At 38.5% G+C, this 12,116-nt stretch overlaps 1 protein-coding gene across 2 annotated transcripts in view; it reads left to right on the top strand.

Moving 5' to 3' along the window:
- valopa (vertebrate ancient long opsin a) overlaps nt 1-12,116 on the top strand; it is a 45,717-nt gene that overhangs the window by 10,032 nt on the left and 23,569 nt on the right. For both annotated transcript variants that reach the window (XM_057848005.1, XM_057848004.1), the window contains exon 2: nt 11,750-11,960. In XM_057848005.1, the coding sequence (XP_057703988.1) occupies nt 11,750-11,960 (211 nt within the window). The remainder of the gene's footprint in view (nt 1-11,749; nt 11,961-12,116) is intronic.

The raw sequence follows: 12,116 nt of genomic DNA, 5'->3' as shown, positions 1-12,116 counted from the left end.
ACATTTAAATATGTAAACTAAAGTGCAATCACATTTGTAAATGAATGGCTTCTGGTTTTTGAAATGTAAATAAACCAATCTATTGTGATAAAACAACAAAATTGCAATAACTGCATTAACCATCAAAGTGAAGTCTAACTGTAACTGTAGTCTTGAAACAAATCTGAATAAGGAAAAATATTGCAATAAAATAATGCAAACTGGTTAAACTTGAGAGTAGCTGAGATCTGTCATGACAGAACATCGCTTCAATGATATCTGGCGCCATCTAGTGTCGTGAATGGGGAGAGTAGCTGATATCTATCATTACAGAACATCGCTTCAATGATATCTGCCGCCATCTAGCGTCGTGAATGGGTATAATGTCTAGACCGTGAATATAAGACGACCCCCTATTTTTCAGTCTTTTTTCAATGCTAAAAACACCGTCTTATATTCGGGCCAATACGGTATTACATGACACTGTCATAAGCATTAACGAATGCTTATAATAGATGTCGGTCCAGCAAATTATCTCACTTTTGAATGGATGTAAAAGATCTGAGCTGGACATAAATGGAGTTAGTGACATAATATGCCACATGACACATATTGACATCCGTCATAAGCATTGAATCATGGCCATGATAGTGTCATGTCATTATTATGACATTCTTATGACAGTCATATGATGCCACTGTCAAAGCGTTACCTATTTACCCAAATAAATCAACATATAAGCCGCAGAATTCAAAATGTGGGAAAAAAGTAGCAGGTTATAGTCTGAAAATTAGGGTATGTGTTTTACCACTGCTAGACACACCAAACACTCTGGAGTTAACTCTCGTAGCTGGCGGAAAACGTTCATGACAGCATATACTAACCTTTAATTTTGTATAAAGCATACCTGTCAACCTGAGGCCGTTGGCAATCTTACAAATAGTGATGTATGCCCTTACAAATTGGTGACTAATCTTACAATATGATATATAGCGTGCAATATGAAACAAAAATAAAAACTCATTTTTTTAAAATAATATGAATTTATTGGTAATATTGTAACAAATAACCCGGTGCAATCAAAGAACAATCAATATCTTCAGCTACATCATGATTACTAAAATTTAACAGTGACTTTTGTTATAATTGTATGTAGCTCTTTTGGCAATTTCTATCATGTCTTTTGATGGCTGCAATTCAGTTTGACTTGAAGGTAGTTTGTTAGTGTGTCCAATTATAAATTAAAAAGGTCAGTTGATAAAATTAACTTATCGATGCAATCTTTGAGTCAGGGAACATTTCTTTTGCTAATTCTGAGAAGTGGCAAATTGTGTTCGGCAACAAATTGGCAGAATACAATCTCCGCTTTCGTCAATTTTCATTCTGCAGACTTCATCTTTATGACCAGTGTTGTTAATCTTAATTTTAAAAAGTAATTAATCACAGCTACAAATTACTTCTACCAAAAACTTATTGAGTTAGTTACCTGAATGTAAGAGTAATTAGTTACTTGGCAAAGTAACTGGAGTTACCTTTCATGTTTTTTTGTTGTTGCATTTTTTCAAAAAAACAAAACAAAACAAAGCTTTGTTATGTTTGGAAGTCATTCAATGTTGCGAATCAACCGTTAAAGTTGTTAAAATTGCTCTCGTTTTTGCATGAATTCCCCTCTGTCTACTTTCATCATGTGAAAGTTTTAAAACTGCCTCATCATTTAAAGATAGATTCAAGTCAAGATTTTGCAGATTTAGGAGTATTTTAGATAAAAAGTTACTTAGGTTAGCTAGGAAGGTTCACTACAACAGAGCCTTTCTGAGAAGTCTATAGCTTTAAAATGGCGGCTGTTCTTTTCTTTTCGTCTGTCCCCCCCATAACCCCTCCCTGTTCGTTGTTTTGTCATGATAAACGAGATATGTTGAATGATCACAATGGGAGTAAGTCATATTCTCAATGTGAAACATTAAAACTGTTCAGACCAACTGGACACTTAGACTTCCATTCTCCGTGTCAAACAGCTGAACAGGACAGGTTTAAAGAAAAAAAAAAAAAAAAAAAGCCAACAACGCCGCCGAGTCTGTGATTTCGCATGTATTACTATATGTATGTGATATCTAGACGTAGATTGTAGGCTGTTGGCTACAGTCAGGAAATATTGGAGCCACCTAGCCTAGTATCGCGTTTGCTACAGCGTCACAACAAACACTCTTCTCTCTCAGTGTCTCTAACTTTTCTCGCGTCATTCAACATAAGTAACGCATAGTAACGCACACTGTCTGGTTGTCGAAACGATGGCAATATCCAAACGGAGAAAAATTAACGTAATGCACGAAAAACGTACAGATTTTGAACGTACGGCGTACACATTTAAAAATCAGTGCTCACTTGTACAAATTACGCCGAAACCGTACAACTTGACAGGTACAGTGGGGAGAACAAGTATTTGATACACTGCCAATGGGTTTTCCCATTGTGAGTGTATCAAATACTTGTTCTCCCCACTGTATGTATAAAGCGACGGGTGTGTTCACGTAAATGTGAAACCATATTGGAGGTGTTGCCTCCTCTGGCAGCCACCCTCTGCAAAAAGGTTATACATGTTGGTTGGCCCTTCTCCTCTAAAGCCGCGGCCGTCTCTAACTTTTCTGTAGCCGAAATATTCCTAAACCAGCGACCATAGGCTGATCTCCTATTCAGGCGAAGTAGCTGATCGCCTTAGGCCCCCAACCAGCTGCCCTTGCCCCAAAGAGCAAGGGCTTGGGCCACCGGAGCCAGCAGCACCCCCAACTATTCGTCATGTATAATTATGTTAGCATACCAAACAAACAAATAACAAAACAGAAAGCCTTTTTAATGCTGCATTTATATTATCTCTCCCCACACACACGTACTACAAATTCAGACCCGGCGGCATGGGCGGGCATTAGGGGGCCGTGCCCGCCCTGAGGGACGGCTGTGCCCGCCCTAGCTCGATTAAACTGTACTGTGTAATTTTTTTTTTTTTTTTAATCTTCCACAAAAACACACACACGGGGAGAATGAACCCTGTATTCCCGTGTTTTTCAACCGATTGTGCCGCCGCAGCGAGAAATTATCCAATGTCGCTTTTTTTTAACATCGTCGGGCAAAGTTGCAGTAGGAAGGAAGGAATGTGGAAAAAGTTCTCGGTTGTGTGCAGATGAGTCGTGTTGCGTTCAAGAACTGCTCGGATTTCTAGCCGTCAGCCACCTTGCTCTCCGTAACAATGTGGACCCCAGCACTTCTACTGGTGATTATTTGACTCGTCAAGTGTCGATATATACAAAAGTGTCCTTTCCATTTTATCCATATGTGACGACCGTTAATCCTCCCTCTTTGTTTTATTCCAACACATTATCGAGGACAGCTAGCTGGGAGATACCTAGAAATCCGAGCAGTTCTTGAACGCGACACGAGCGGCTATCTAGCGCCATGGCGCCATACAAGCTTAAACTCATCTCCAAATGAACCCCCGTCGCTTCAGAACAAGTCGATGGATTATTTTGTACGCCTTCGTGAAAACACAGAGAGGAAAACTACAAAGGTAAATAAGAACACCCTGAAAGCCAGTTACTTTGTTGCTAAATCCCAAAAGTCCCAACCTGTGGCAGAGACGTTAATACTACCTGTCTGCAAAGCCATTGTCAGCGAGACGACCAGCCCTGATGTGCTTAAATGCATTGCTCAAGTCCCCTGTCTGATAGTTTTTCAAGCCTAATTGCTAAACGTTTCACACTGAGTAAGTATAAATACTGAGAAATTATTTTATAATTAAATATACTATACAGAAAGTAATTTTGGAACATTTTGGTGTGGTGTGCCGCGAGATTTTTTCCAACGTAAAAACGTCCCGTGACTCAGAAAAGGTTGAAAAACACTGCTCTAGTCATCCTATCTTGATCTGTCGTCACAATCAGAGCAGCGAATGTAGGCAATTTCTAGCCAATCACAGATAAGGGGGGCGGGCTGAGTAGCCGGCCATTGTGTACTGCGATTGGATAGGGATTGCTCCGATTAAAGAAATGGCGATTGAGCGGCTCCTCCGTTGCTAATTCAAATTGGAATGGACATCCGTGTTTTTTTCAAAAAACTAAAGACGAACTCAACCCATGACAAAGACGCGGCCGAAAGTCAACATGATGTGATAGCGCTGCCACCTCCTGCAGTTTCACTGACTGACACTATCATCAGAAAATATAACGGGTAAAAACGCCACTGTTACGGCTAAATTTACATTGAAGAAGTGTGCCCCCCCCCCCAAAAAAATGTAATGCCCCCCCCTGTAATTTCTTTCTGCAGCCGGGTTTGACTACAATGGACTGTTCCACGACAACTGACTGAGTATCAGTCGCTTAGCTTCATTTAGTGCCGCTTAGCTTAGCTCCGTTTAGCATCGCTTAGCTCCACTTAGCTGTTCGTTAGCTTCACTTAGCTCTCCCGCGTTTTACACGCCACTAAGATCGCTATTTTTATAGCTCACTTGCTACTTTGCACGTCGGCTATCGATTATATCGAACACATGAGTGAACGTGCTCTCCTTGAGAGCCAAAGTGCAGTGAGGGAGACGTTGAGGACAGGCAGCTAATGCCTTTTTTAACTTTCTTCTTCTTCACACCGAACATAAAATACACGACAGCACACCCTGTGGCGAAACAATGCAGTGCAGTTCCAATCAGTCATACAATAACACTCAACAGCTAGTTAACAGCATTTGCTAACAAAAAATAAATATATCTGTTTTTTCACGGAGTGTAAAGCTTTCGGTTAGCGGTTTAGCAACCGTACCTCCGGTGAACATTTCAAAATAAAAGCACGTCATGTTCGTCTACAATTTCTGGAGTTAATCCCACATACTTCAGAATTAATATTATAATATGTAGAGTAAATACTAACGAATACAGATTCTACACTAAGAATAGCTTTAAAATGACACTCTTAATGACAAATATGATTGGCAATGAATAATTATTATATATAATAGTATACTATAATAATAATAATGCTAGAATTTTTTTTTTTAAAGAATTCTTTTGAATAATGTTGGAAAGGGAAAGTCAGTGTTCTGAATCTGTTTACTTTCCATTCTTTTGCACTAGTAAATGCTATCAGCATTTAACCTCATTGTTTATTTTTGATTAATTATTGTTATTTACATGATTATTTGTACTTTAATACTTTAAGTGTTCCAAAATGGTTTTGTGAATTAATAAGCGTCAACAAAATTTCATTGCTAAACTGGTAAAAAAAAATTTAAAAAATTATTAGATTAGTCGGCAATTCGTAAAACTAGTCAACTGACTAATCAGAAAATTTGTCGTTTAGGACAGCCCTAGTGTACCAGAACATATTTCCTCCACACCCTTCTCACTTTTTTAACCCCTGACCCATGAAGGGGGCCCCTGGATATGTTCGCCTTAGGCCCCAAAATTGCCAAGTCCGCCACTGCCAGTGACTTCGTTTTCTTCGATGACGGAAAAAGTTCAGGTGTTTCACCTCCTCCGGCCATTGTGTCGCACAGCATTTTTGGTACATAAAAAAATGGCTAATACCGTAGGAACGGTATAACGGAAAATTTCAGTGGTTTTAAAACCGTGATGTTTTCATACCACGCTATACCTTGAAACAGGTATCCAGCGCATGTCTTTACGCTATGTATAAGTATAGGTGGGTATAGTAGCCAAAAATTTTACTCAAGTAAGAAGCATTACTTCAAAATAATATTACTCAAGGAAAAGGAAAAGTAGTCATCCAAAAAATGTACTCAAGTACAAGTAAAAAAGTATTGGCGAAAAGAATACTCAAGTAGGGGGTGGCGTGGCTCAGTGGTCGAGTAGTTGTCCCCCAACCCAGAGGTTGTGGGTTCGATACTCCGCCCTGATTAACTCCTTTAAGTGTCCTTGAGCAAGATACTGAACCCCACATTGCTCCTGGTACTGCGTCACCAGTAGGTGGATGGCAATATAGTGTAAAGCGCTTTGAGGGCCTTGAAAGGTGGAAAGGCGCTATACAAGTATAACAACATTTACCAAGTACCGTATTGGCCCGAATATAAGACGGTGTTTTTTGCATTGAAATAAGACTGAAAAAGAGGGGGTCGTCTTATATTGGCAGACTAGACATTATACCCATTCACGACGCTAGATGGCGCCAGATGTCATCGAAGCGATGTTCTGTCATGACAGATCTCAGCTACTCTCAAGTTTAACCAGTTTGCGTTATTTTTTTGCAATATTATTCCTTATTCAGATTTGTTTCAAGACTACAGTTACAGTTAGACTTCTTTGATGGTTAATGCAGTTATTGCAATTTTGTTGTTTTATCACAATGGATTGGTTTATTTACATTTAAAAAACAAGAAGCCATTCATTTACAAATGTGATTGCACTTTAGTTTACATATTTAAATGTTCAGATATTAAGATTTGAATGAGGCAAAATAACATGCTTTTTCTCTCAAATATATTGTTATAATCATTTGTTTAGGATGTACTGTAATTATTTTCTGTATAAAAATTAATTTGGTGTTCAAAAAGTCTTTTTTAAAACTTGAGTCTTGAAAAAGAGGGGGTCGTCTTGTAATCAGGGCCGTCTTATATTCGGGCCAATACGGTAATTAGTTACATTGTGAGTAACTTTATATTTTTTTCTGGGATTTCTTTTTTTTTTGTTGACAATGTTATATTTTTTTCTGAGCACAAAATTATCTACATGGACTATTGCTGTAATGATACTGTACAATAACCCATTATATAACCACATAAAGCCAAAGAAATAAACCAAAAAAAATCATTGAATTCCGACGAAAGAAAAAAAATACATAAATGAAACATTCGTCCAAAGAGCATGACTGCCCTATGGTGGAGAAAATATTTCCGAGTTTAAATAGTAAAGCATTCCTTCATAATTACAATTTTGAAATTAAAAGGATCATATCTCCGGTTTTCTGTGGTCAATCAGTGCCAAATAAAAACTGGGAGAGGTTAAAATCTGTGCTTTCGAGTCGTGTTGAGGGCAACGCTCCATATCGAATACTTTATTTTTTACGGTGCTTTAAAGACACCACATGATTGAACAGGCTGGCATGAAGATAGACGCAAGCTTGTGTCTGATTAGTATAATGGAGTCATGTGATTATTGTTGGGACGACTCATCTGTGAAATCGGTAGAGCTACCCCGGTAATACACCAGGCACGTCTCTACTCTTGTCATTGGTGGCAAAAAAATAATAAATCTAATGTGTAGAATAAAGAGGAAAAAATGTAGCGACTCGTGTGTAGCCCAGCGGAGTAAGAGTAGTGTTTTTTCTGCACAAATCTACTCAAATAAAAGTATAGCTTAGTAAAACTACTCTTAGCAGTACATTTTTCTCAAAAAATTACTCAAGTAAATGTAACGGAGTAAATGAAACGCGTTACTACCCACCTCAGTGTATAAGGCCTCAATGTGTTGAGGGAATAGCTGTTCCACGATCCTCGAAATGGAAATGATTCTCTGTACATCCAATCGTTTTAGCTCTCGTTTTCATTATTGGTTGGGATATTAGTAAATCGGGCTCAATGTGTTTCACGGATGACCAAAAGAAACTTCCTTGCATAATACATGAGCCCAGGCCAATAGGCATTATAGTGATGTGTAATCAATTACCGGGAGACTTCTGTCTTGTCTAGTCTTATTTGGGGGGACAGACAGCTGTGTCACTTTTTGTGGTCACCTGTATTGGCATGTGTTAAAGAATTAGAAAATGATAAAGATGAGGCGGATACAGGTCTTCCCAATTATTTTGCTCAGAACGTAAGTATTGAATACAGTAGATTAAGAGGCTTTGGTAACAAGTTAGAATGGATGTGTCTCTTTCACTATCAATGCACCATTTGGACCATAATGGCTTAGTAAAAAAAACAAGACCTAAAAAGTGTCAGTTTCATTACTAAATCTTTGTATCAGCTCATGTTTTAATGCGTGAAACATAATTGAACATCCTGGTTTCCACCACTCTCTTTTGTCTTCCACACTAAGCTCAGACACTAGGGGTCTGTGGTTGTTCAGAGAAAGGTAATTACCCGCTTGGTGAGAGTGAGTTATTACCATAATTAAAGGGAGCTTTTTTTTAGTCCATCATGAGGCAGCCTAATTCAACCACCCTGGATCATTTAACTATTTTGACCATTAGGAGCCTTACTTACACGCCTTTGGCTTTATAGAATTGAAATCTGTTGTCAAAAGATGATAAATGGCTGCACTGTAGGTGAAACTGGAACCAGGCCACCCCAGCTCCACATCTTCCAAAGCATAATATAATGAAACATAATAAAATTTTCAGCTAAGAGAGGGAAGTCGTTTCAAAGAGATTAGCAGATGCAGAAATTGCACCCATCACACTCACTTAACATTATAAAATTCCGGAAAATTTTCATGTAATTTGATTGCTGTGATAATAAATGAGAAACGCTGAATGGAGATTAACTCAGATATTAAAGTTGAACTTTTTTATGTGCATGGGGTTGTTTTCTGCAAAACTGTAAAAAGAAAATTTTGGACACTCATTCAAGTGATCACATTGCTCGGATATTGGTTAAATACACATCATATGATTTTTCGAGGTCACACAAGCGTACGGGGAATATGCAAAGACCTCATAGGAAGTCTTGAGCTCTGGGTTTGAACTTTTTACTGTACTGGCCCGAATATAAGACGGCCCTGATTATAAGACGACCCCCTCTTTTTCAAGACTCAAGTTTGAAAAAAAGACTTTTTGAACACCAAATTCATTTTTATACAGAAAATAATTACAGTACATCCGAAACAAATGATTATAACTAGAGATGACCTGATCGATCGGGATGCCGATCGATCGGGTCCGATCACGTCATTTTCAAAGTATCGGAATCGGCAAAAAAATATTGGCGATGCCTTTTTTTAATATATATACAGTATATTTTTTAATTAAATCGTTTTCTAATTGTATTTAACGTTACAGACATATTATGTTACACTCATCCAGAGTCTTCAGTTTAGGCTTAAGGTAGGGTTATCAAATTTATCCCGATAACGGCGGTAATTATTCTTTTTAAAAATGTATCACGTTAAAATATTTAACGCAATTAATGCATGCACTGCACGACCCACTCATGCATTGTCGCGCTCAATCTGTAATGGCGCCGTTTTACCTATATAGAGAGATAAAAGGCAGCGTAAACTGAGTAGAGTGAATTGGCAGCCTTTGGAGCCTTTTTTAAATTAGTTAAAGCCTTACAATCCATCTCCCTACGATTAGAAATATCATGGGAAGCAATGTAGGGAAGCAAGGTAGCAATTGATCTTTTTCTTAGCACCTTATGTTATTTCCCAACGCAGAGAAGCTATATCAATTGGTAGTACTACGCACAGTCATGGTTCAATTTCCCATCATGCATTTGGGCATGGCTACAGTATAATTTACTGAAAGCTCAACAAATTCACTAGATGGCAATATTTAGTCACAATGTACAAAGTCACAAGTCTTTCTATCTGTGGATCCTTGTCACAGAAAGAATGTTAATAATGTAAATGCCATCTTGAGGATTTATTGTCATAATAAACAAATACAGTTTTATTCATTTTTTTCTTAATTCATTGCCAAAATGTATATGATCGGGAAAAATTATCGGGAATGATTGGAATTGGAACGGGAGCAAAAAAAAGCAATCGGATCGGGAAATATCGGGATCGGCAGATACTGAAACTAAAACGATCGGGATTGGATCGGGAGCAAAAAAAACATGATTGGAACAACCCTAATTATGATAATATATTTGAGAGAAAAATCATGTTATTTTGCCTCACTCAAATCTTAATATCTGAACATTTAAATATGTAAACTAAAGTGCAATCATATTCATATATGAATGGCTTCTGGTTTTTGAAATGCAAATAAACCAATCTATTGTGGTAAAACAACAAAATTGCAATAACTGCATTAACCATCAAAGTGAAATCTAACTAACTGTAGTCTTGAAACAAATCTGAATATGGAAAAACGTTGCAATAAAATAATGCAAACTGGTTAAACTTGAGAGTAGCTGAGACCTGTCATGACAGAACATCGCTTCAATGATATCTGGCGCCATCTAGCGTTGTGAATGGGGAGAGTAGCTGAGATCTGTCATGAAAGAACATCGCTTCAATGATATCTGGCGCCATCTAGCGTCGTGAATGGGTATAATGTCTAGACCAGTGTTTTTAAACCTTTTTTGACTCAAGGCACGTTTGTACATTGGAAAAAATTTCGCGGCACACCACAAACTAAAAATGTCCCAAAATTATTTCTGTACAGTACATGTAATTATAAAATAATTTCTCAGTATGTGTACGTACTCTGTGTGAAAATTGAGCCTGTTTAGATGAACACAGAGTCAATATCCTTATTCATCAACCGCTCTTATGGGGCGCCGTTTGTAAAGCAGCACATGCTGAAAATTAGGACAACATTTCCGGTCTCCAGTTATGTGAATTTGCATATTAAGCTAAATATTTAGTTCTGACAGTTTCCTGATTTAACATTTGGGATATAAATTTAAGATTTAAATCAGGTCCAAAATTTAAAAATAAATATTTAAGGTGCTAATTAACATTGTAAATGTGCAAAAAAATGTGAGAAAATGTCATTTTCAGCATGTGCTGTTTTACAAACGGTGCCCCATACGCTCTCAGTCTGTTTTTATTTCCTATATTTTTATAGCAGTTAGGCTTGAAAAAGCTCAGAATTATCCGAAAGGGGGTCTTGAACAATGTTTTTAACCACATCAGGGCCGAGCATCTCACAGACAATGGGTTTGCAGGCAGGTAGTATTAAATGTCTCTATCACGATGTAGGACTTTTTGGATTTAGCAACAAGGTAACTGGCTTTGAGGGTTTTCTCAATTACCGTTGTAGTTTTTAATCATAAATGTGCTTTCATGAAGGGGAACAAAATAGTCCATCGACTTGTTTTGAAGAGACAGGTCTTTCGTTTGGAGATGACATTTAAACTTGCATGGCACCATGACGCTGTTTTTGGATTGCTGCTCGTGTCGCGTTCAAGTACTGCTCGGTTTTTTAGCCATTAGCCACCTTGCTGTTCTCAACAATGTGTTCGAATAAAACACAGGGGGAGGATTGACGGTCGTCACATATGGATATAATAGAAAGGAAACTTTCGAATACATCGACACATGATGAGTCTAACCAAATGATGTGCAGTAGACGTGCTGGGGTCCACATTGTTCCGGACAGCAAGGTCGTTGATGGCTAGAAATCCGAGCAGTTTTTCGAATGCGACACGAGCATTCACTCATCTGCACACGACCGAGAACTTTGTACCTACTCCTTCCTTCCTTCCTTCCTATTGCAACTCCGCCCGACTACGTAAAAAAAAAATATATATATATTGTAATAGCCCCGAATTGAGTAATAGAAAGGAGAGGAGTCGGTGATGACTTTACCTCTTTATTGTGGCAACAATGGAAAATGATAAATAAAATAACAGCGGCATCTGCAACATGCGACCGCGACACACCGATTGAAAAACACTGGTCTAGACCGCGAATATAAGACGACCCCCTCTTTTTCAGTTTTATTTCAATGCAAAAAACACCGTCTTATATTCGGGCCAATACGGTATGTCAAACTGTGACGCTGAGTAACCATATGGCGCCTGTACATGTCAGAACCTGACTTGCCAATACATTGGCCTTCAGTTGCTGTGTCACTGTGACTGACCTCCTGCTGTTTTCCTCAGGAATTGTAGCCCTGTGGTCTCTGGCCGTTCTGTCGTTCGAGCGATTCTTCGTAATTTGCAGACCTCTTGGCAACATTCGACTGCAAGCCAAACATGCCGTCATGGGTCTGCTCTTCGTCTGGATCTTTTCCTTCGTTTGGACCTTCCCTCCCGTGCTGGGCTGGAACAGATACACTGTCAGCAAGATTGGAACAACTTGTGAGCCTGACTGGTAAGAAATGTCCTCTTCAGCAGCGGTGCCCAATATTTTTTGCGCTAGACTGGTTAAAAACAATACAGTATAGGCCAGGGGTGTCCAACTCCCGTCCTCAATCACCTGATGATCAGCTCATCAGCGAGCTCTGCAGGAGCCTGATAACAATCCTGA

Source organism: Corythoichthys intestinalis, chromosome 10, assembly GCF_030265065.1.
Source record: "Corythoichthys intestinalis isolate RoL2023-P3 chromosome 10, ASM3026506v1, whole genome shotgun sequence".
NCBI classification, from domain to species: Eukaryota; Metazoa; Chordata; class Actinopteri; order Syngnathiformes; family Syngnathidae; genus Corythoichthys; species Corythoichthys intestinalis.
Note: the sequence above shows the minus strand (reverse complement) of the source record. Positions and strands in the feature narration are given on the sequence as shown.